General features: G+C 66.5%; 2 protein-coding genes across 2 annotated transcripts in view; one reads left to right on the plus strand and one right to left on the minus strand.

Moving 5' to 3' along the window:
- Positions 1 to 1005: 1005 nt before the first annotated feature.
- On the minus strand, positions 1006 to 20594 carry RBM28 (RNA binding motif protein 28). The gene is made up of 18 exons (XM_086886229.1): positions 20453 to 20594; positions 17209 to 17462; positions 16403 to 16478; positions 16225 to 16317; positions 14799 to 14873; positions 13953 to 14080; positions 13650 to 13863; positions 13108 to 13165; positions 12659 to 12768; positions 11937 to 12010; positions 10140 to 10281; positions 6016 to 6080; positions 5157 to 5321; positions 4329 to 4463; positions 3186 to 3260; positions 2317 to 2561; positions 1759 to 1852; positions 1006 to 1675 (listed from the first exon to the last, which is right to left on the minus strand). The coding sequence occupies exons 1-18, from the start codon at positions 20577 to 20579 to the stop codon at positions 1550 to 1552; spliced, it is 2256 nt and encodes a 751-aa protein (XP_086742355.1). The 5' UTR covers positions 20580 to 20594; the 3' UTR covers positions 1006 to 1549.
- Positions 20595 to 24467: 3873 nt separating this feature from the next.
- The window catches only part of GCC1 (GRIP and coiled-coil domain containing 1), a 3457-nt gene continuing 3094 nt past the window's right edge, over positions 24468 to 24830 (plus strand). Inside the window, exon 1 of the mRNA XM_086885604.1 lies at positions 24468 to 24676. Within this exon, the coding sequence (XP_086741730.1) occupies positions 24468 to 24676 (209 nt within the window). The remainder of the gene's footprint in view (positions 24677 to 24830) is intronic.

Below are 24830 nucleotides of genomic sequence, written 5' to 3' on the forward strand. Positions count from 1 at the left end.
TGTCAGTGTCACACACACGGTGTCAGTGTCACACGCACAGTGTCACTGTCACACATGATGTCACTGTCACACACGATGTCAGTGTCACACAGTGTCAGTGTCACACATGGTGTCAGTGTCACACACGATGTCAGTGTCACACAGTGTCAGTGTCACACAGTGTCAGTGTCACACAGTGTCAGTGTCACACGCACAGTGTCACACACACGGTGTCAGTGTCACACACACGGTGTCAGTGTCACACATGGTGTCACTGAGAGCCGCTCGCTGTCCCTCCCGGCCCTGCCCGGATCCCCCCGGTGGGGACACCCCAGGACAGGGTGGCCGTTGGTGGCCGTTGGTGGCTGTTGGTGGCCGTTGGTGGCCGTTGGTGGCCGTTGGTGGCTGCTGGTGGCCGTTGGTGGCTGTTGGTGGCCATTGGTGGCCGTTGGTGGCCGTTGGTGGCCGTTGGTGGCTGCTGGTGGCCGTTGGTGGCCGTTGGTGGCCATTGGTGGCCGTTGGTGGCCGTTGGTGGCTGTTGGTGGCTGTGGGGCAGTCACCCCCGGGTCACCTGCCACACACCCAAGGCTCCGCCCACTGGCCGGGGGGGACACAGGGGTGACACAGGAGGTGACACACGGGGTGACACAGGTGGTGACACAGGAGGTGACACAGGGGAGGTGACACAGGAGGTGACACAGGGGAGGTGACACAAGGGGTGACACAAGGGTGACACAGGGGAGGTGACAGGGGGGGTGACACGGGGTGAGACAGGGGTGACAGAGGAGGTGACACAGGGGACACAGGGGAGGTGACACAAGGGGTGACACAGGGGTGACACAGGAGGTGACACAGGGGTGACACAGGGGAGGTGACACAGGGGAGGTGACACAGGGGGTGACATGGAGGGGACACACGGGGGGTGACATGGAGGGGACACACGGGGGGGACATGGGCGCTGTCCCCCACCCCAGGGGAGACGTCCTGGGGACCCCCCCAAGGTGGAGGTGACACCAGGAGCCCAAATTTTCCTTAAAAAACGCATTTTTATTAAAACCCAGAACAACAGCGGGGGGGGAGGGGAGCACCCCCAAATCCCGGGGGGGGCTGGGGGCACCCAGGGCCGGGTCTGACCCCCCAACCCCCCCCGGGCTGCACGGGAGCAGCACCCCAAAAACGCCCTGGTACCCCAAAACCAGCCGGGGACCCAAAAACCTCCCTGGGACCCCAAAACCAGCCTGGTACCCCAAAACCAGCCGGGGACCCAAAAACCTCCCTGGGACCCCAAAACTGCCTGGACCCCAAAACTGCAAGGACCCCAAAATCCCCCAGACCCCAAAACCCCCCCCGGGACCCCAAAACCCCCTGGGACCCCAAAACCCCCCTGGGAGGTTTGGGACCCCCCGCACCCCCAGGTGTGGGGGGATGTGTGGGGTGCCGGGGGGGTGTTTTGGGGTACCAGGGGGGGTTTTGGGGTGCCAGGGATGATTTGGGGTGCCAGGGGGGGTTTTGGGGTGCCAGGGAGGGTTTTGGGGTGCCAGGGATGTTTTGGGGTGCCCGGGGGGGGGTCTCAGCTCTCGAACCATTTGCCCCCCTGGGCCGTGGGGGGGTTGCTCCCCAAAATCTTCCTCTTGTACCTCTCCACCAGCTCCTGGAACCGAACCTCGGCCCCCCCGGGGCCCCCCCGGCGCCGGCCCTGCGGAACCGAGAGTCAGGGGGACCCCAAAACCCCCGGGGCTGGGGGGGGGGGGGGGTGGGGGTGAACCCCCAAATCCCTACCTGGGGGAGGGGCAGTTTCTCCTTTCGCCGCCGGGAGCCCCGGGGGGCTTTGGGGGGCTTCGGGGGGGGCTGGGCCTGAGCCCGGTCCCGTTTCCTGCGGGAAAAGCGGAATTGGGGACAGAGACCCCCGGGGGGAAACGGGGGGAAGGGAAGGGGGAGGGAAAAAGGGGGGAAAAGGAAAAAAGAGGGGAAAAGGAAAAGGGAAATGGGGAGAAAAATGAGGGGGAAAGGGGAGAGAAAGGGGAAATGGTGGGGGAAGAGGGGAAGGAAAAGGGGGGGAAAGGGAAGGAAAAGGGGGGAAAAGAGGGGAAAAGGGGAAGGAAAAGGGAGGGAAAAGGGAAGGAAAAGGGAAGGGAAGGGGGGAAAAGGGGAAGGAAAAGGGAAGGAAAAGGGAAGGGAAAAGGGAAGGGAAAAGGGAAGGGAAAAGGGAAGGGAAAAGGGAAGGAAAAGGGAAGGAAAAGGGGAAGGAAAAGGAAAAGGAAAAGGAAAAGGAAAAGGAAAAGGAAAAGGAAAAGGAAAAGGGGGGGATGAAGTCTGGGGGCTCCGGGCCCCCCTCACCTGATTTTGGGGCCGCGGTGGGAGGGCACTGCCAGCACTTTGGTGCGGGGGGCACCGGGAGCCCCCCCCTGCCCCGGGCCCTGCGTCAGGAACCCGGCCCAGGGGGTCCCGGGGGGCGGCCCGGGGGGGGCCCGGGGTCCCCCCGAACCCGCGGGGGGGTCTGGCTGCCCCCGGGGGGGATCCGGGGGTCCCTGGGGCGGCTCTGGGGGTCCCGCGGCCGCCTTGGCCTTGGCCTTGGCCTTCAGCTGGGGGGAGAGAGGGGTGGGGGTCAGGGGGGGTCAGGGAGGGGTCTGGGGGGTCTGGGGGGTGCTCAGGAGGATCAGGGGGTTCAGGGGGGGCTCAGGGAGGGTTCAGGGGGGGCTCAGGGAGGGTTCAGGGGGGGTCAGGGAGGGGGCTGGGGGGTCTGGGGGGTCAGTGGGGGGCTCAGGAGGATCAGGGGGTTCAGGGGGGGCTCAGGGAGGGTTCAGGGGGGGTCAGGGAGGGGCTCAGGGGGGTTCAGGGGGGGCTCAGGGGGGGCTCAGGGGGGTTCAGGAGGGGTTTAGGGGGGCTCAGAGAATGTTCAGGGGGTTCTGGGGGGGTCTCAGGGGTGTCTCAGGGGGTTCAGGGGGGTTTCAGGGGTCCCAGGGGGGTCTCAGGGGTGTCTCAGGGGGTCCCAGGGGGGTTTCAGGGTTCCCAGGGGGAATCTCAGGGGGTTCAGGGGGGTTTCAGGGGTCTCAGGGGGGTTTCAGGGGGGTTTCAGGGGTCTCAGGGGGTTCAGGGGGGTTTCAGGGGTCTCAGGGGGGGATCAGGGCGGGCTCAGGGGGTTCAGGGGGGTCTCAGGGGGGGTCCCAGGGGGGGTCCCAGGGGGGTCTCAGGGGGGCTCCCCGTACCAGGCCCCGCTGGATCCGCTGTTCCCGCAGCCGCAGCTTCCGCCGGTCCTCGAGCGCGAACTCCACGATCGGGCGCTGGGGGGGCACCGTGGGGACCCCGAAACAACACCCAAACAACACCCAAACAACACCCAAACAACACCCAAACAACACCCCAAACAACACCCAAACAACACCCAAACAACACCCCAAACAACACCCAAACAACACCCCAAACACTGAGGGGACCCCGAAACAACACCCAAACAACACCCAAACAACACCCAAACAACACCCAAAACAACACCCCAAACAACACCCAAACAACACCCCAAACAACACCCAAACAACACCCCAAACACTGAGGGGACCCCGAAACAACACCCAAACAACACCCAAACAACACCCAAACAACACCCAAACAACACCCCAAACAACACCCAAACAACACCCAAACAACACCCAAACAACACCACACCCAAACAACACCCCAAACAACACCCCAAACAACACCCAAACAACATCCAAAACAACACCCCAAACAACACCCCAAACAACACCCCAAACAACACCCAAACAACACCCAAACAACACCCCAAACAACACCCCAAACAACACCCCAAACAACACCCAAACAACACCAACACCCAAACAACATCCAAAACAACACCCAAACAACACCCAAACAACACCCCAAACAACACCCAAACAACACCCAAACAACACCCAAACAACACAACACCCAAACAACACCCCAAACAACACCCCAAACAACACCCCAAACACTGAGGGGACCCCGAAACAACACCCAAACAACACCCAAACAACACCCAAACAACATCCAAAACAACACCCAAACAACACCCAAACAACACCCCAAACAACACCCCAAACAACACCCAAACAACACCCCAAACAACACCCAAAACAACACCCCAAAAAACACCCCAAACACCGAGGGGACCCCAAAACAACACCCCAAACACTGGGGGGACCCCGAAACACCCAGAGGGACCCCAAAACACCCAGGAGAACCCCCAGAAGCCGTGGGGTACCCCAAAACCCCCGGGGGGTCCCAGGAATGCCAGGGGGACCCCGGAGTGTGGGGGGCAGCTCCGGGGTGTGGAAACGGGGTCCCCCCGGATTTGGGGTGCCCCCACTGACCTTGTGCGCCCCGAAGAGCTCGGGGTTGTTGTTGAGGCACCGCAGGGCCCCCAGCGCCTCCTCGTGCTCCCCAAACTCCACGAAGGCGAACCCCAAAGATTGGCCCTGGCCCCGCAGCTCCCGCATCACCCGGCACTGGGGAAGGGACGGGGTCACCCCAAAACATCCCTGAGTCACCCCAAAACCATCCCTGAGTCACCCCAAAACATCCCTGAGTCACCCCAAAAACATCCCCGGGTCACCCCTGAAACACCCTTGAGTCACCCCAAAACCATCCCTGAGTCACCCCAAAAACATCCCCGGGTCACCCCAAAACCATCCCCGAGTCACCCCAAAAACATCCCCGGGTCACCCCTAAAACATCCTCGGGTCACCCCTAAAACATCCCCCAGTACCTCTCCAGTGTCCCCCCAGTGTCCCCAGTGTCCCCCAGTGTCCCCCCAATGTCCCCCCAGTGCCCCCCAGTGTCCCCCAGTGCCCCCCAGTGCCCCCCAGTGTCCCCCCAATATCCCCCAGTGCCCCCCAGTGTCCCCCCAATGTCCCCCCAGTGCCCCCCAGTGTCCCCCCAGTGCCCCCCAGTGTCCCCCCAATGTCCCCCCAGTGCCCCCCCAGTGTCCCCAGTGCCCCCCAGTGCCCCCCAGTGTCCCCCCAGTGTCCCCCCAGTGTCCCCCAGTGTCCCCCCAGTGTCCCCCAGTGTCCCCAATGTCCCCCCAGTGTCCCCCAGTGTCCCCCCAATGTCCCCCCAGTGTCCCCCCAGTGTCCCCAGTGTCCCCCCAGTGCCCCCCCAGTGTCCCCAGTGTCCCCCCAGTGCCCCCCAGCCCCCCTCACCTCTCTGATGTGGGGTCCCGGCCCCCCCGGGGGTCTCAGCCGCTCCCGCAGCAGCGCCCGCAGCCCCCCCGTGTCCAGCGCCTTGGGCAGGTTGTGCAGGCACAGCCGGGTCCGGGACACCCCAATATTGGGGTCCTGCAGCCGCCGCCGCTTCAGCTCCTCAAACTGGGGATCGGGGGTACCCCAAACGTGAGGAGAGCACCCCAAACATGGGGAGAGCACCCCAAACATGGGGTCAAACCCCAAACGTGAGGAGAGCACCCCAAACGTGAGGAGAGCACCCCAAACACGGGGAGAGCACCCCAAACATGGGGTCAAACCCCAAACCCACCCTGGTACCCCAAACACGGGAATGACACCCCAACATTGGGGTCCTGCAGCCGCCGCCGCTTCAGCTCCTCAAACTGGGGATCGGGGGGGCAGGGGGGCACCCCAAACATGGGGAGAGCACCCCAAACACGGGGAGAGCACCCCAAACGTGAGGAGAGCACCCCAAACATGGGGAGAGTACCCCAAATGTGGGGAGAGCACCCCAAACGTGAGGAGAGCACCCCAAACATGGGAATGACACCCCAAATGTGGGGATGGTACCCCAAATATAGGACTGACACCCCAAACCCCAGCACCCCAAACCCAGCCCCAGCACCCCAAACCCCAGCACCCCAAACCCAGCCCCGGCACCCCAAACCCAGCCCTGGCACCCCAAACCCCAGCACCCCAAACCCCAGCACCACAAACCCACCCCAGCACCCCAAACCCCAGCACCCCAAACCCCAGCACCCCAAACCCAGCCCTGGCACCCCAAACCCCAGCACCCCAAACCCACCCCAGCACCCCAAACCCCAAGCCCGGCGCTCACCCGCGCCCGCTTGGCCATGTCCGAGTCACTGACGCCCTCGGCAGCGCGGGAACCCGGGCGGATCGCTGGGAACGGGATACGGGGTCAGGAACAGAGATCAGGAACGGGATACGGGGTCAGGAACGGGATACGGGATCGGGAACGGGATACGGGGTCAGGAACGGGATACGGGGTCGGGAACAGAGATCAGGAACGGGATACGGGGTCAGGAACGGGATACGGGGTTGGGATAGGGGATGTGGGATCAGGAACGGGATACGGGGTCAGGAACGGGATACGGGGTCAGGAACGGGATACGGGGTCAGGAACGGGATACGGGGTCAGGAACAGAGATCAGGAACGGGATAGGGGATGTGGGATATGGGAACGGGAAACGGCGTCGGGACAGGGGATGTGGGATCAGGAACGGGATACGGGGTCAGGAACGGGATACGGGGTCAGGAACGGGATACGGGGTCAGGAATGGGATACGGGGTCAGGAACGGGATACGGGGTCAGGAACGGGATACGGGGTGAGGAACGGGATACGGGGTCAGGAACGGGATACGGGGTCAGGAACGGGATACGGGGTCAGGAACGGGATACGGGGTCAGGAATGGGATACGGGATCAGGAACAGAGATCAGGAACGGGATACGGGGTCGGGAACGGGATACGGGGTCGGGAACGGGATACGGGGTCAGGAATGGGATACGGGGTCGGGAACGGGATACGGGGTCAGGAATGGGATACGGGGTCAGGAACAGAGATCAGGAACGGGATAGGGGATGTGGGATATGGGAACGGGATACGGGGTCGGGATAGGAGATGTGGGATCAGGAACGGGATACGGGGTCGGGAACGGGATACGGGGTCGGGAACGGGATACAGGGTCAGGACAGGGGATGTGGGATATGGGAACGGGAGATGGGATATGGGGTCAGGGAACGGGATACGGGGTCAGGGATATTGGAATGGATGAGAATGGGATATGGAGTCAGGATATGGGATCAGGGATATGCAATATGGGGTCAGGGATATGGAATATGGGATATGCAATATGGGATATGGGATGTGGGATATGGGATATGGGATATGGGATGTGGGATATGGGATATGGAATATGGGATATGCAATATGGGATATGGGATAATGGGATCAGGGATATGGGATATGAGATATGAGATACGAAATATGAGATATGAGATATGGGATATGGGATATGGGATATGGGATCAGGGGGATATGGGATCAGGGATATGGGATATGGGATCAGGGATATGGGATCAGGGATATGGGATATGGGATCAGAGGGATATGGGATCAGGAATATGGGATCAGGGATATGAAATATGGGATATGGGATATGAGATATGGGATATGGGATCAGGGATCAGGGATATGGGATATGGGATATGGGATCAGGGATATGGGATCAGGGATGGATGGGATATGGGGTCAGGGGATTTGGGATGAATGGGAATGTGGATATGGAGTCAGGAGGATTTAGGGATGGATGGGAATGGGATCAGGGGATTGGGGATGGATGGGATATGGGGTCAGGGGATTGGGGATGGATGGGATATGGGGTCAGGGATGGATGGGATATGGGGTCAGGGGATGGATGGGATATGGGGTCAGGGGATTGGGGATGGATGGGATATGGGGTCAGGGATGGATGGGATATGGGGTCGGGGATGGATGGGATATGGGGTCGGGGATGGATGGGATATGGGGTCAGGGGGATTTGGGATGGATGGGAATGTGGATATGGGGTCAGGGGGATTGGGGATGGATGGGATATGGGGTCAGGGGGATTGGGGATGGATGGGATATGGGGTCAGGGATGGATGGGATATGGGGTCAGGGGGTCAGGGGATGGATGGGATATGGGGTCAGGGATGGATGGGATATGGGGTCAGGGATGGATGGGATATGGGGTCAGGGATGGATGGGATATGGGGTCAGGGATGGATGGGATATGGGGTCAGGGATGGATGGGATATGGGGTCAGGGACGGATGGGATATGGGGTCAGGGGATTGGGGATGGATGGGATATGGGGTCAGGGATAGATGGGATATGGGGTCAGGGGGTCAGGGATGGATGGGATATGGGGTCAGGGGGATTTGGGATGGATGGGAATGTGGATATGGGGTCAGGGATGGATGGGATATGGGGTCAGGGGATCAGGGATGGATGGGATATGGGGTCAGGGGGTCAGGGATGGATGGGATATGGGGTCAGGGGGTCAGGGATGGATGGGATATGGGGTCAGGGGATTTGGGATGGATGGGAATGTGGATATGGGGTCAGGGGGATTGGGGATGGATGGGAATGGGATCAGGGGATTGGGGATGGATGGGATACGGGGTCAGGGATGGATGGGGTCAGGGGATTGGGGATGGATGGGATATGGGGTCAGGGGGATTGGGGATGGATGGGATATGGGGTCAGGGGATGGATGGGATATGGGGTCAGGGATGGATGGGATATGGGGTCAGGGGGATTGGGGATGGATGGGATACGGGGTCAGGGATGGATGGGATATGGGGTCAGGGATGGATGGGATATGGGGTCAGGGGGATTGGGGATGGATGGGATATGGGGTCGGGGATGGATGGGATATGGGGTCAGGGATGGATGGGATATGGGGTCAGGGACGGATGGGATATGGGGTCAGGGGATTGGGGATGGATGGGATATGGGGTCAGGGATAGATGGGATATGGGGTCAGGGGGTCAGGGATGGATGGGATATGGGGTCAGGGGATTTGGGATCGATGGGATATGGGGTCAGGGGATGGATGGGATATGGGGTCGGGGATGGATGGGATATGGGGTCAGGGGGTCAGGGATGGATGGGATATGGGGTCAGGGATGGATGGGATATGGGGTCAGGGGGATTTGGGATGGATGGGAATGTGGATATGGGGTCAGGGGGATTGGGGGAGCTCAGGGCACGGAGGACATGGGATAATTTGGGGAATTTGGGGATCAGCTAACGGGACAGTCTTGGCTGATGTTTGGGGCAAGGGATGAGGGGGTCAGGGGGATTTGGGGAAATTCTGGGGGGAAAAGGGGCCGGGGGGGTTGGGAAGGGTTTGGGGAGCGTCGGGGGCAGAGGGAACGGGGGCTTGGGGGGTTTGGGGTCACGGGGAAAACGAGGGGCTGGGGGTGTGGGATTGGGGGGCAGGGAGGGGGGTGTGGGGACTCAGGGTGTGGGGTCTGGGGGTGTGGGGTCTGTGGGGTGTGGGGTGTGGGGTCTGTGGGGTGTGGGGTCTGTGGGGTGTGGGGTGTGGAGGTGTGGGGTGTGGGGGCTCAGGGTGTGGGGTGTGGAGGTGTGGGGGGTGTGGGGTGTGGGGGCTGGGAGGGATGTGGGGTCTGGGGGTCTGTGGGGTCTGGGGGTGTGGGGTCTGGGGGTCTGTGGGTGTGGAGGTGTGGGGTGTGGGGGTGTGGGATGTGGGGGCAGGGATGGGTGTAGGGTCTGGGGGTATGGAGGTGTGGGGAGTGGGGGTGTGGGGTCTGGGGGCTCAGGGTGTGGGGTCTGGGGGTGTGGGGGCTCAGGGTGTGGGGTATGGGGGTGTGGGGGTGTGGGGTGTGGAGTCAGTGGGGTGTGGGGGCAGGGATGGATGTGGGGTCTGGGGGTGTGGGGGCTCAGGGTGTGGGGTGTGGGGGTGTGGGGGTGTGGGGGTGTGGGGTGTGGGGTCTGTGGGTGTGTGGTCTGTGGGGTGTGGGGGTGTGGGGTGTGTGGTCTGTGGGGTCTGGGGGTGTGGGGGCAGGGATGGGTGTGGGGTCTGTGGGGTGTGGGGGCAGGGATGGGTGTGGGGTCTGGGGGTGTGGGGGCTCAGGGTGTGGGGTCTGTGGGGTCTGGGGGTGTGGGGGGTCTGGGGGTCTGTGGGGTCTGGGGGTGTGGGGGCAGGGATGGGTGTGGGGTCTGGGGGTCTGTGGGTGTGGAGGTGTGGGGTGTGGGGGTGTGGGGTGTGGGGGCAGGGATGGGTGTGGAGTCTGGGGGTGTGGGGGTGTGGGGTCTGTGGGTGTGGGGTCTGTGGGGTCTGGGGGTGTGGGGGTCTGGGGGTCTGTGGGGTCTGGGGGTGTGGGGGCAGGGATGGGTGTGGGGTCTGGGGGTTGGGGGACCCCCGACTCACCCCCCTCCCGGGCCAGGTACAGGTTCCTGGTGCCGCTTCGGGGCCGGGCGCCCCCCGAGCCCCCCTGGAGCCCCCGGGCCTGCTCCCGGCTCAGGGCGGGGTCCACGCGCAGCAGCCGCCCCCCAACGCGGAGCCCCCCGCCCTGGAACAGCGGGGTCAGCACCCCAAACACACCCCAAACCTTCCTGACACCCCAAAACCTCCCCCCAAACCCTCCTGACCCCCCAAAACCACCCCCCAAACCTTCCTGACACCCCAAAACCTCCCCCCAAACACACCCCAAACCTTCCTGACACCCCAAAACACACCCCAAACACACCCCAAACCTTCCTGACACCCCAAAACCTCCCCCCAAACCTTCCTGACATCCCAAAACCTCCCCCCAAACACACCCCAAACCTTCCTGACACCCCAAAACCCCACAGCATCACCCCAAACACACCCCAAACACACCCCAAACCTTCCTGACCCCCCAAAACCACCCCCCAAACCTTCCTGACCCCCCAAAACACACCCCAAACACACCCCAAACACACCCCAAACCTTCCTGACCCCCCAAAACCGCCCCCCAAGCACACCCCAAACCTTCCTGACACCCCAAAACACACCCCAAACCTTCCTGACCCCCCAAAACCTCCCCCCAAACACACCCCAAACCTTCCTGACACCCCAAAACCCCACAGCATCACCCCAAACACACCCCAAACCTTCCTGACCCCCCAAAACCGGCCCCCAAACCTTCCTGACACCCCAAAACCTCCCCTCGAACCCTCCTGACCCCCCAAAACCGCCCCCCAAAGCTTCCTGACCCCCCAAAACCCCACAGCATCCCCCAAACACACCCCAAACCCTCCTGACCCCCCCAAACCTCCCCCCAAACCTTCCTGACCCCCCAAAACCTCCCCTCAAACCCTCCTGACCCCCCAAACCCCACAGCATCACCCCAAAACCCCACAGCATCCCCCAAACACACCCCAAACCCTCCTGACCCCCCCAAACCTCCCCCCAAACCTTCCTAACCCCCCAAAACCCCAAACTGCCCCCAAAACCTTCCGAGACCCCCCCAAACTCCCCCCAAAGCCCCTCAAGATCCCCCCCACCCCACCCAACCCCCCAAAACTCCCCCACCAGGACCCCTGGTGCCCCCAGGGGGGTCCCAGTGCCCCCCACCCACCCTGGGGGTCCCCACCCCACCCTGGGGGTCCCCGGTCACTCTGGGGGTCCCCGGTCACTCTGGGGGTCCCCACCCCACCCTGGGGGTCCCCGGTCACTCTGGGGGTCCCTGGTCACTCTGGGGGTCCCTGGTCACTCTGGGGGTCCCCAGTCACTCTGGGGGTCCCCCCAGTGCCCCCCACCCACCCTGGGGATCCCTGGTCACTCTGGGGGTCCCTGGTTACTCTGGGGGTCCCTGGTCACCCTGGGGGTCCCCACCCCACCCTGGGGGTCCCCGGTCACTCTGGGGGTGCCCCCAGTGCCCCCCACCCACCCTGGGGATCCCTGGTCACTCTTGGGGTCCCTGGTCACCCTGGGGGTCCCCAACCCACCCTGGGGGTCCCCGGTCACTCTGGGGGTCCCCGGTCACTCTGGGGGTCCCCGGTCACCCTAGGGGTCCCCGGTCACTCTGGGGGTTCCTGGTCACTCTGGGGGTGCCCCCAGGGTCCCCCCACCCACCCTGGGGGTCCCTGGTCACCCTGGGGGTCCCCACCCCACCCTGGGGGTCCCCGGTCACTCTGGGGGTCCCTGGTTACTCTGGGGGTCCCCGGTCACTCTGGGGGAGCCCCCAGGGTCCCCCCTCACCTCGGGCCCCTCCTGGGCGGCCTCGATGCATTTCTGGGCCCCCTCGGGGGTCTCGAACTTGGCGAAGGCGGAGCCTGGGGGGGTCAGGGGGGTCAGGGGGGTCAGGGGGGGTCATGGGGGGGTCAGGGGGGGTCAGGGGGTTCAGGGGGGGTCAGGGGGGGTCAGGGGGGGTCAGGAGGGGTCAGGGGGGGTCAGGGGGGGTCAGGGGGCTCCCGAGGGAGGGGGAACCCCAAAGTGTGGGAGCCAACCCCCAAACGTGGGACACCTCAAAATTGGGGACCCCAAACATGAGAGAATCCCCCCCGTGGGAACGTGGGGCTTCCCAAACACAGGAGCCCCCCAAAATGGGACAGACCCCCCCAAATGTGGGACAGATCCTCCCAGCCCCACCTCTGGGGGTCCCAGTGCCCCCCCAGTGCCCCCAGCCCCAGCTCTGGGGGTCCCAGTGCCCCCCCAGTGCCCCCAGCCCCAGCTCTGGGGGTCCCAGTGCCCTCCCAGCCCCAGCCCCACCTCTGGGGGTCCCAGTCCCCCCAGCCCCAGCTCTGGGGGTCCCAGTGCCCCCAGCCCCACCTCTGGGGGTCCCAGTGCCCCCAGCCCCACCTCTGGGGGTCCTGCTCTGGGGGTGCAGCCCCAGCCCCAGCTCTGGGGGTCCCAGTGCCCCCCCAGCCCCAGCCCCAGCTCTGGGGGTCCCGCTCTGGGGGTCCCAGTGCCCCCAGCCCCACCTCTGGGGGTCCCGCTCTGGGGGTGCAGCACCAGCCGGACGTAGCGGAGCCCCCCGAAGCGGCTCAGCCTCTCCTGCAGCTCCTCCTCCTCCGTGTCCAACGAGAGGTTCCTGCGGGGCCGGGGGTCCCGGGGGTCCCGGGGGGTCAGGGGGGCTCAGGGGGGGCTCAGGGGGTCCCGGGGGGGCTCAGGGGGTCCCAGGGGGCTCAGGGGGGCTCAGGGGGTCCCGGGGGGCTCAGGGGGCTCAGGGGGTCCCGGGGGGGCTCAGGGGGTCCCGGGGGGCTCAGGGGGTCCCGGGGGGGCTCAGGGGGGCTCAGGGGGTCCCGGGGGGGCTCAGGGGGGGCTCAGGGGGGCGTTCAGGGGGGGCTCAGGGGGTCCCGGGGGGCTCAGGGGGGCGTTCAGGGGGTCCCAGGGCAGCCCCCAGGGCGGGGGTCCGCAGCCCCCCACTCACCGGATGAACACGGTCCTGCCCTCGCCCACGTCCGACGGGCGCTGCCGGGGGGGCTTCTCTGCGGGGGGGGGTGAGCCAGGGGCACCCCCAGACCCCAAAAACATCCCCGGACCCCCAGAAACCCCCCCAGACCCCAAAAACATCCCCGGACCCCCAGAAACCCCCCCAGACCCCAAAAACATCCCCGGACCCCCAGAAACCCCCCCAGACCCCAAAAACATCCCCGGACCCCCAGAAACCCCCCCAGACCCCAGAACACCCCTCAGACCACCCTAAGCCCCTCCCTCAAACCTCCCCAGAGCCCCCCAGGAGCCCCCAGCCCACCCCAAACCCCCCCCAGAGCCCCCCAAACCTCCCCCAGCCCACCCCAAACCCCCCCCCCAGAGCCCCCCAGCCCCCCCGGAGCCCCCCAAACCCCCCCCAGCCCCCCTGAGCCCCCCAAGCCCCTCCAGGTTCTGCCCAAGCCCCCCCAGACCCCCCAGAAGACCCCTCCCCCTTCCCCGAGCCCCCAGCCCTGCCCCTCCTGCCAGCGCCCAACAAACCTTTCTTATCCTCATCCTCATCATCCTCATCATCTTCATCTTCTTCATCCTCATCTTCATCCTCATCATCATCATCCTCATCATCCTCATCTTCCTCCTCCTCCTTTTTCCTTTTCCTGTGCCCCAGCCCAGCTCTGACCCCTGACCCCCCTTTTGGGGTCTGCAAGGGGGGCTGGGCAGCTTCTTCCTCCTCCTCTTCCTCCTCCTCCTCTTCCTCTTCCTCCTCCTTTTTCCTTTTCCTGTGCTCCAGCCCAGCTCTGACCCCTGATTTCCCTTTTGGGGTCTGCCGGGGGGCTGGGCGGCTTCTTCCTCCTCTTCTTCCTCTTCCTCTTCCTCTTCCTCTTCCTCCTCTTCCTCTTCTTCGTTCTTTTCCTCCTCTTCCTCCTCTTCCTCCTCCTCCCCCTCCTCCTCCTGCCCGTTCTGCCCCCCCTCTGCAGGAACGGGGGGTGGGGGCACAGTCACCCCCCACCCCAAATCCGGGGGTCCCGGCAGGACAGCCCCCCCCAGGGCTGGGGGGGCTTGGGGGGGTCTCTTGGGGGTTTGGGGTCTCTTGGGGGGTTTGGGGGTCTCTCAGGGGTTTGGGGGGGTCTCTGGGGGGTTTGGGGTCTCTCTGGGGGTTTGGGGGTCTCAGGGGTTTGGGGGTCTCGGGGGGTTTGGGGTCTCACCAGGTGTTTTTGGGGGTCTCACAGAGGGATTTGGGGGTCTCTCAGGGGGTTTGGGGGGGTCTCACGGGGGTTTGGGGTCTCTTGGGGGTTTGGGGGGGTCTCTGGGGGGGTTTGGGGGGGTCTCTCAGGGGTTTTTGGGGGTCTCTGGGGGTTTGGGGGGGTCTCTGGGGGTTTGGGGGGGGTCTCTCAGGGGTTTGGGGGTCTCAGGGGGGTTTGGGGTCTCACCAGGTGTTTTTGGGGGTCTCTCAGGGGTTTTGGGGGTCTCTCAGGTGTTTTTGTGGGTCTCATGGGGGGTTTGGGGGTCTCACCAGGTGTTTTTGGGGGTCTCTCAGGGGGTTTGGGGGGGTCTCTGGGAGGTTTGGGGGGGTCTCTCAGGGGTCTCTGGGGGTTTTGGGGTCTCTCAGGTGTTTTTGGGGGTCTCTCAGGGGTTTGGGGGGGTCTCTCAGGGGTTTTTGGGGGTCTCATGGGGGTCTCGGGGTCTCACCAGGTGTTTTTGGGGGTCCCTGTGTCCCCTGGTATTTGTCCTTGGCCACGGCCCAGTCCACGGCCAGCGGCCGCCCTGGGGACAGGGGGGGTCAGGGGGGGTCAGACCCCAATTCCTGAGAGCCCCCCACACCCCACAGCCCCCCCTCGGTGTGTGCCTTCCCCAGAGACCCCCACAGACCCCCAGAGACCCCCAGAGACCCCCCAGAGACCCCCCAGAGACCCCCCCCCAGAGACCCCCAGAGACCCCCAGAGACCCCCCAGAGACCCCCCAGAGACCCCCAGAGACCCCCAGGGACCCCCCAGAGACCCCCAGAGACCCCCAGGGACCCCCCCAGGACCCCCCCAGGACCCCCCAGGACCCCCAGGACCCCCCCACCTCGCAGCTCAGCCCCGTGCAGCCCCCCAGGACCCCCCCAGGACCCCCCAGGACCCCTCCAGGACCCCCAGAACCCCCCCAGGATCCCCAGGACCCCCAGCACCCCCAGACCTCGCAGCTCGGCCCCGTGCAGCCCCCCAGGACCCCCAGGACCCCCCAGGACCCCCCAGGACCCCCCAGGACCCCCCAGGACCCCCCAGCACCCCAGACCTCGCAGCTCGGCCCCGTGCAGCCCCCCAGGACCCCCCAGGACCCCCCAGGACCCCCCCAGGACCCCCCAGGACCCCCCAGGACCCCCAGACCTCGCAGCTCAGCCCCGTGCAGCCCCCCAGGACCCCCCAGGACCCCCCAGGACCCCCCAGGACCCCCCCAGGACCCCCCAGGACCCCCAGGACCCCCCCACCTCGCAGCTCGGCCCCGTGCAGCCCCCCAGGACCCCCCCAGGACCCCCCAGCACCCCCCAGGACCCCCCAGGACCCCCAGGACCCCCAGACCTCGCAGCTCGGCCCCATTGAGCCCCCCAGGACCCCCCAGAACCCCCCCAGGACCCCCCAGGACCCCCCAGGACCCCCCCAGGACCCCCAGGACACCCCCAGGACCCCCCCAGGACCCCCCAGGACCCCCCCAGGACCCCCCAGGACCCCCCCAGGACCCCCCCAGGACCCCCAGCACCCCAGACCTCGCAGCTCGGCCCCGTGCAGCCCCCCAGCACCCCCAGGACCCCCCAGGACCCCCAGACCCCCAGCACCCCAGACCTCGCAGCTCGGCCCCATGCAGCCCCCCAGGACCCCTCCAGGACCCCCAGGACCCCCCAGGACCCCCCAGGACCCCCAGGACCCCCCAGGACCCCCCCCAGCACCCCCAGCACCCCCCACCTCGCAGCTCGGCCCCGTGCAGCCCCCCAGGACCCCCCCAGGACCCCCCAGCACCCCCCAGGACCCCCCAGGACCCCCAGGACCCCCAGACCTCGCAGCTCGGCCCCATTGAGCCCCCCAGGACCCCCCAGGACCCCCCCAGGACCCCCCAGGACCCCCAGAGACCCCCCCACCTCGCAGCTCGGCCCCGTGCAGCCCCCGCAGCGCCGCCGCCGCCTCCCGCAGGTTCCGGAGCTGGACGAAGGCGAAGCCCCTCGGGGTCCCGTCTGCAGGAGCCCCCCGAGTGAGCCCCCGGGGCTGGGGGGGGTCCCGGGGGGCTCAGGGGGGCTCAGGGGGTCCCGGGGGTCTCACCAGGCTTGCGGGGCAGGTTCAGCTCCAGGACGGACCCGAAGGGGCTGAAGAGAGCGCGGAGCTGCTCCTCGGAGCACTGCGGGAACGGGGGACAGGGGGTCTGGGGGGGTCCTGGGGGGCCTGGGGGTCCTGGGGGGTCCTGGGGGGTTCCTGGGGGTCCTGGGGGGGGTCCTGGGGAGGGGCCTGGGGGTCCTGGGGGGTCCTGGGGGGTCCTGGGGGGGTCCTGGGGGGCCTGGGGAGGGCTGGGGGGTCCCTGGGGATGGGGGAGTGCTGGGAGGATCCCGGGGGTCCCTGGAGGGTTCCGGGGGCTCCCCAGGGAACGGGGCCTGTGGGAAGAGGGGGGTCCTGGGGAGGCTGAGGGGGTCCCGGGGTCACTCAGGGGTCCCAGGGATGTTCAGGGGGTCACTCAGGGGGTCCCGGGGTCACTCAGGGGGTCCCAGGGTCACTCAGGGGGTCCCGGGGTCACTCAGGGGGTCCCGGGGGTCACTCAGGGGGTCACTCAGGGGGTCCCGGGGTCACTCAGGGAGTCCCAGGGTCACTCAGGGAGTCCCAGGGTCACTCAGGGGGTCACTCAGGGGGTCACTCAGGGGGTCCTGGGGGTCACTCAGGGGGTCACTCAGGGGGTCACTCAGGGGGTCCCAGGGTCACTCAGGGGGTCCCAGGGATGTTCAGGGGGTCACTCAGGGGGTCCCGGGGGTCACTCAGGGGGTCCCGGGGGTCACTCAGGGGGTCACTCAGGGGGTCCCGGGGTCACTCAGGGGGTCCCGGGGTCACTCAGGGGGTCCCGGGGGTCCCGCCCCCCTCACCTGGAAGCTGAGGTTGCGCAGGATCAGCCGAGCCTTGCGGGAGGGGCCCCGCGGCTTCTTGGGCCGGGGGGGTCCCGGGGGGGGCCGCGCCCCCCGCCCCTCCCCCCGGCCCTGCCCCCTCCCCTCGCAGCGGGGCCGGGCCGGGGTCACCCCCAGGCGCTGCCCCCCCAGCTCGGGGGGCTCCCGCAGCGCCCGCCCCGCGTCCTCGGGCAGCGAGAACGTCACGAAGCCAAAACCCCGGCACCGGCGAGAGCCTGGGGAGGGGGCGGTGAGAGCTGGAGAGACCCCAGACCCGGCCCGGACCCCCGGACCCGGCTGGGACCCCCAAACACAGCCCAGACCCGGCTGGGACCCCCAGACCCGGCTGGGACCCCCAAACACAGCTGGGATCCCCGGACACAGCCCAGACCCAGCTGGGACCCCCAAACACAGCCCAGACAGAGCCTGGGGAGGGGGCGGTGAGAGCTGGAGAGACCCCAGACCCGGCTGGGACCCCCAGACACAGCTGGGACCCCCAGACCCGGCTGGGACCCCCAGACACAGCCCAGACCCAGCCCGGACCCCCAGACACAGCCCAGACCCGGCTGGGACCCCCGGACACAGCTGGGACCCCCGGACACAGCCCAGACCCAGCTGGGACCCCCGGACACAGCTGGGACCCCCGGACACAGCCCAGACCCAGCTGGGACCCCCGGACACAGCTGGGACCCCCGGACACAGCCCAGACCCAGCTGGGACCCCCAGACCCAGCTGGGACCCCCAGACCCGGCTGGGACCCCCAGACCCAGCTGGGACCCCCAAACACAGCCCAGCCCCTGAGCCCAGGGACTGCTGAGTGCCCCCATCCTGCTCCCCGAATCCCTGACATCCCAAACTCCCGAAATCCCGAATTCCCGATATCCCAAACTCACAATATCCCAAATCCCTGACATCCCAAACTCACAATATCCCGAATTCCCAATATCCCAAACTCACAATATCCCAAATTCCCGATATCCCAAACTCCCGAAATCCCGAATTCCCGATATCCCAAATTCCCGAAATCCCGAATTCCCGATATCCCAAACTCCCAATATCCCAAATTCCTGACATCCCAAATTCCTGACATCCCAAACTCCCAATATCCCAAATTCCCAATATCCCAAATTCCTGATACCCCGAATCTCTGACATCCCAAACTCCCAATATCCTGAATCCCTGACATCCCAAATTCCCAATATCTCAAATTCCCAATATCACAAATTCCTGATAACCCAAACTCCTGATACCCTGATAGCTCAAATCCCTGATATCCCGAATCCCTGACATCCCAAATTCCCGATACCCCAAATTCCCAATATCACAAATCCCTGATACCCCGAATCTCTGATATCCCAAACTCCCAATATCCCAAATTCCTGATACCCCAACTCCTGATATCCTGATACCCTGATAGCTCAAATCCCTGATATCCCGAATTCCCGATATCCCAAATTCCTGACACCCTAAATCCCCGACAGCCCGAATTCCTGGCACCCCAAATCCCTGGCACCCCAAATTCCTGATATCCCAAATCCCTGACATCCCCAAATCCCTGATACCCCAAATCCCTGTCACCCCAATATCCTAATATCCCAAATTTCTGATACCCCAAATCCCTGATACCCCAAATCCCTGATACCCCAAATTCCTGATACCCCAAATCCCTGATACCCCAAATTCCTGATACCCCAAATCCCTGATACCCCAAATCCCTGACACCCCAAATCCCTGGCACCCCGAATCCCTGATACCCCGAATCTCTGATATCCCAAATTCCTGACACCCCAAATCCCTGGCACCCCGAATCCCTGGCACCCCGAATCTCTGATACCCCGAATCCCTGGCACCCCGAATCCCTGGCACCCCGAATCTCTGATATCCCGAATCCCTGACACCCCAAATTCCTGATACCCCGAATTTCCGACACCCCAAACCCCGTTCCCAGCCCAGACCCCAAACCCAAATGTCCCCCCCAATTCCCAGACCCCCCCAAACCGCAACCCAACCCCCCCATTCCCCCCAAACTCGCACCTGGGCCCCCCCCAAACCCCCCCAAATCCCTCCGTGCCCAGACCCGGCCCCCCCCCTGCAGCCCCCCAAACTCTGCCCCCAATCCCTGCAGCCCCCCCAAATCTCATTGACAGCCCCCCCAAATCCCACTGCAAACCCCTGCAGCCCCCCCAAATCCCATTGACAGCCCCCCCAAATCCCACTGCAACCCCTGCAGCCCCCCCCAAATCCCACTGCAAACCCCTGCAGCCCCCCAAACTCTGCCCCCAATCCCTGCAGCCCCCCCAAATCCCATTGACAGCCCCCCCAAATCCCACTGCAAACCCCTGCAGCCCCCCCAAATCTCATTGACAGCCCCCCCAAATCCCACTGCCACCCCTGCAGCCCCCCAAACTCTGTCCCTAAACCCTGCATCCCCCCCAAATCCCACTGTAACCCCTGCAGCCCCCCAAACTCTGCCCCCAATCCCTGCAGCCCCCCCAAATCCCATTGACAGCCCCCCCAAATCCCACTGTAACCCCTGCAGCCCCCCAAACTCTACCCCCAATCCCTGCAGCCCCCCCAAATCTCATTGACAGCCCCCCCAAATCCCACTGCCACCCCTGCAGCCCCCCAAACTCTGCCCCCAATCCCTGCAGCCCCCCCAAATCTCATTGACAGCCCCCCCAAATCCCACTGCCAGCCCTGCAGCCCCCCAAAACTCCGCTCCCAGCACCCCCAGACCCCCAAAACTCCGCTCCCAACCCCTGCAGCCCCCCCAAACTCTGCCCCGGGACCCTGCAGCCCCCCCAAACTCTGCCCCGGGACCCTGCAGCCCCCCCAAATCCCATTGACAGCCCCCCCAAATCCCACTGTAACCCCTGCAGCCCCCCCAAATCCCACTGTAACCCCTGCAGCCCCCCCAAATCCCACTGCAAACCCCTGCAGCCCCCCCAAATCCCATTGACAGCCCCCCCAAATCCCACTGCAAACCCCTGCAGCCCCCCAAAACTCTGCCCCCAGCCCCTGTAGCCCCCCAAACTCTGCCCCGGGACCCTGTAGCCCCCCAAACTCTGCCCCGGGACCCTGCAGCCCCCCCAAACTCTGCCCCCAGCCCCTGTAGCCCCCCAAGTCCCACTCCCACCCTCTCCAGCCCCCCAAACGTCGCTCCCAGCCCGCCCCACACGCCGCCCCTGCCCGCTCCCCGCTCCCCCCCGCTCCCCCCGGCTCGGACCCTTCTCGGTGACCACGAAGCAGCGGCGGAGCGGCCCCAGGTGCCCGAAGAGCCGCTCCAGGAGCGCGGCGGTGGCGCCGCCGGGGAGGCCCCGAACCAGCACCGTGCGCGGCTCGGCCGCCGCCATCTTGGCCCGCGGGGAATGCCGGGAGCGGGAACGGCCCGGGGGAACAGCGCCCCCTGGCGGAGCGCGGGAAGTGACAGCGCCCCCTGGCGGAGCGGAGGACCGAGGGGCCGGGGGAACAGCGCCCCCTGGCGGAGCGGAGGACCGAGGGGCCGGGGGGACAGCGCCCCCTGGCGGAGCGGAGGACCGAGGGGCTGGGGCACATCGGGGGTCCCGGGGCGGGGGTCTCGGGGGGGTCAGAGGGGATTGGGGGGCTCGGGGGGGGTCAGAGGGGATTGGGGGGGTCAGAGGGGCTCAGGGGGGGTCAGAGGGGATTGGGGGGCTTGGGGGGGTCAGAGGGGATTGGGGGGGTCAGAGGGGCTCGGGGGGGGTCAGAGGGGCTCGGGGGGGGTCAGAGGGGCTCGGGGGGGGTCAGAGGGGCTCGGGGGGGTCAGAGGGGCTCGGGGGGGGTCAGAGGGGATTGGGGGGGGTCAGAGGGGCTCGGGGGGGGTCAGAGGGGCTCGGGGGGGGTCAGAGGGGATTGGGGGGGTCAGAGGGGATTGGGGGGGTCAGAGGGGCTCGGGGGGGGGGTCAGAGGGGATTGGGGGGGGTCAGAGGGGCTCGGGGGGGGGGTCAGAGGGGATTGGGGGGGTCAGAGGGGATCGGGGGGGTCAGAGGGGATTGGGGGGGTCAGAGGGGATTGGGGGGCTCGGGGGGGGTCAGAGGGGATTGGGGGGGGTCAGAGGGGCTCGGGGGGGTCAGAGGGGATTGGGGGGGTCAGAGGGGCTCGGGGGGGGTCAGAGGGGCTCGGGGGGGGGTCAGAGGGGCTCGGGGGGGGGTCAGAGGGGATTGGGGGGCTCGGGGGGGGTCAGAGGGGATCGGGGGGGGGTCAGAGGGGCTCGGGGGGGTCAGAGGGGATTGGGGGGGTCAGAGGGGATTGGGGGGGGTCAGAGGGGCTCGGGGGGGGTCAGAGGGGATTGAGGGGGGTCAGAGGGGCTCGGGGGGGGTCAGAGGGGCTCGGGGGGGGGGTCAGAGGGGCTCGGGGGGGGGTCAGAGGGGATTGGGGGGCTCGGGGGGGGTCAGAGGGGATCGGGGGGGGGTCAGAGGGGCTCGGGGGGGTCAGAGGGGATTGGGGGGGTCAGAGGGGATTGGGGGGGGGTCAGAGGGGATTGGGGGGGTCAGAGGGGATTGGGGGGGTCAGAGGGGATTGGGGGGGTCAGAGGGGATTGGGGGGGGTCAGAGGGGATTGGGGGGGTCAGAGAGGCTCGGGGGGGTCAGAGGGGCTCGGGGGGCTCAGAGGGGCTCGGGGGTCCCGCCCCTGGGCTGGGGGTGCTCAGGAGCCCATCCGGGGGTCCCGGGGGTCGCACACATCCTTCGCACGTGGCACTTTATTGGGTACAATGGGGGGAGAACTGGGGGGGCCGTGGGGGATTTTGGGGGGCCCCAGGTCGTCACCAGCACTTGGGGGTCTCGGGGACTGGGGCGGCACTTTGTTACCCGTATTGGGGGGCTCGCAGGGACCTGAGGGGCGTCCGGGGGGTCCCAGACTGGCACCAGCACTTTGGGGGCTCAAGGACATGGGGGAGGGGCGTTTCTTACCCGTATTTGGGGGTCTGATGGAATTGGGGGGGGTCCCCAGGTTCGCACCTGCCCTTTGGGGTCTCGAGGACTTGGGGACGGCTGGGGGGGGTCCCCAGATTGGCACCAGCAAACGGGGGGCTCAAGGCTTTGGGTGGGGCACTTCGTTACCCGTATTTGGGGATCTCAAGGACTTGGGGGGCGGCTCGGGGGTCCCCAAGGCAGTGTCAGCACTTGGGGGGCTCAGCTGGGGCGGGGGGAGTTTGTCACCCCTGTTTGGGGGGACTCGGGGGGGTCTCCGGAATGTCACCAGCACTTGGGGTCTCCAGGATATGGGGGGGCTCGGGCTGTCACCCCTCTGCGGGGACCTTAAGGACTTGGGAGCCACTTGGGGGGTCCCCAGGTCATGGTCAGCACTTGGGGGGCTCAGGAACTTGGGGGGTCCCCCGGTTGTCCCAGGTCTCAGGGACATGGGGGGGGGGAAGTTTGTTACCCGTATTTGGGGGTCTCGAGGACCTGGGGGGGCACCTTGGGGGTCCCCGGATTGTCATCAACACTTGGGGGTCTCGAGGGCACGGGGAGGGGTCCCCGGATTGTCACCCGCATTGGGGGGGGGGTCTCAGGGACCTGGGGTGTCCCCAGATTGTCACCAGCACGTGGGGGTCTCAGGAATTGGGGGGTCCCGAGGTTGTCACCCTTATCTGGGGGTCTCAGGGGTTTGGGGGGCGGCTGAGGGGGTCCTGGGGGTCCCTGGCCGGGGTCTCCCCGCTGTCCCCACCCTACAAGTCTATGGTGTCGCTGCCCGGGCTGCGGCCGTCACCGCTCCCGGGGGGCGCGGGGGGCGCGGGGGGCGCGGGGCTCCCCCCGCCGGGGGTCTGGGGGCCCGGGGGGGGCCGGGGGCTCCCCTCAGCCCAGCTCTGGGACGGCCGCAGCGGGGGCGGCGCCCCCCGGGGGGGACCCTGCGGGGGGGCGCTGGGGGCCGGGTCCCCCCGGGAGGGTCCCCGGGGCGAGGGGGCGGCCCCGGGATCCCCCCCGGAGGGACCCCCGGAGGGACCCCCGGAGGGACCCCCGGAGGGACCCCCGCAGGAGGCGGCGCGGGCTAGGCCGGGGGGGCGGGGGGCGCTGGGGGGGCCGCGGGGCCCGGAGCTGCTGCGACCCTGTGCTGGGCCAGCTGTGCCAGGTGTTCCCGCTGTTCCAGCTGTGCCAGGTGTTCCAGCTGTTCCAGCTGTGCCAGGTGTTCCTGGTGTTCCCTGTGCTGTTCCAGGTGTCCCCGGTACTCCCGGTGTTCCCTGTGTGGTGCCAGCTGTTCCAGCTGTTCCAGCTGTGCCGCGTGTTCCAGCTGTTCCCTGGGCTCCCGGTGTTCCCTGTGCTGTGCCAGGTGTTCCAGCTGTGGCCGGTGTTCCCGGTGTTCCCTGTGCTGTTCCAGCTGTTCCAGCTGTGGCCGGTGTTCCCGGTGTTCCCGGTGTTCCCGGTGTTCCAGCTGTTCCAGCTGTGCCGCTGCTGCTGCCCGCTGCCGCAGTCCCGGAGGTGCCGGCGGTGCCAATTCCCGGGGCCGCAGCTTTGCTGTCCCTGCTTGTGCTGACTGTGCCAGGTGTGCTGACTGTGCCAGGTGTGCCAGCTGTTCCAGCTGTGCCGGCTGTGCCAGGTGTGCCGGCTGTTCTGGCTGTTCCAGCTGTGCTGACTGTGCCAGGTGTGCCGGCTGTGCCAGCTGTGCCGGCTGTGCCGGCTGTGCCGGCTGTGCCAGGTGTGCTGGCTGTTCCAGCTGTTCTGGCTGTGCCGGTTGTTCTGGCTGTGCTGGCTGTTCCAGCTGTTCCAGCTGTGCCGGCTGTGCTGGCTGCTCCAGCTGTGCCGGCTGTTCCAGCTGTTCCGGCTGTTCTGGCTGCTCCGGCTGTGCCGGCTGTGCCAGGTGTGCTGGCTGCTCCAGCTGTTCTGGCTGTTCCGGCTGTTCCAGCTGTTCTGGCTGCTCCGGCTGTGCTGGCTGTGCCGGCTGTGCCAGGTTTGCTGGCTGTTCCAGCTGTTCCAGGTGTTCTGGCTGTGCTGGCTGTTCCAGGTGTTCCAGCTGTTCCAGGTGTTCCAGCTGTGCCAGGTGTTCCAGGTGTGTCAGGAGCAGCAGCTGTGCCAGGTTTGCCGGCTGTTCCAGCTATTCCAGCTGTTCCAGCTGTTCCAGCCGTTCCAGCTGTGCGGATCCCGGTGCCGCCGCTCCCGGTGCCCACCCCCGGCACGGCGCTGCCGCTCCCCGGTAAGGCGGTGCCGCTGGTGCCGCTGGTGCCGCTGGTGCCGGTGCTCCCGGTGCTCCCGGTGCTCCCGGCGCTCCCGGCGCTCCCGGCCGCGCTGATGACGCTGATCTCGGTGTTCCCGGTGCTCCCGAGGACGCTGATCCCGTTGCTCTTGCTTTTCCCGCTATTCCCGGTGTTCCCGGTGTTCCCGGTGCCGCCGATCCGGCCGTTCCCGGTGTTCCCGGTGTTGATCCCGGTGCGGAACATTCCCGGCGCCCCCAGGGCCTCGTCGATGGAGCGGCGCAGGTCGATGGGGGAGGGGGGCCGGTACCCGGCCGTGGGGTCCCCGTCCACGTCCAGGGGGGACTCGGGGGGCGCCCCCCCCTCCTCGCCCGCCCCCCGCCCGCCGCCGCCCTCGGGGGGCTCGGGGGGGCCGCCGGGGGGGGCGCGGCCGCTCGGGGGGGTCGCGAACGCCAGAGCC

The sequence above is a fragment of the Cyanistes caeruleus genome, chromosome 4 (genome assembly GCF_971803275.1).
Source record: "Cyanistes caeruleus chromosome 4, bCyaCae1.hap1.1, whole genome shotgun sequence".
NCBI classification, from domain to species: domain Eukaryota; kingdom Metazoa; phylum Chordata; class Aves; order Passeriformes; family Paridae; genus Cyanistes; species Cyanistes caeruleus.

Excerpts from the sequence above, each read along its gene's own strand:
- RBM28 (XM_086886229.1), bottom strand. The coding sequence starts at position 20,579 with ATGGCGGCGGCCGAGCCGCGCACGGTGCTGGTTCGGGGCCTCCCCGGC. Across the intron at positions 10,282-11,936 it reads CCGCCCAGGAGGGGCCCGAG|GGCGGGGGGCTCCGCGTTGG; the intron begins GTGAGGGGGGAC and ends CCGCTGTTCCAG. Across the intron at positions 6,081-10,139 it reads GTACCTGGCCCGGGAGGGGG|CGATCCGCCCGGGTTCCCGC; the intron begins GTGAGTCGGGGG and ends TCCCGTTCCCAG.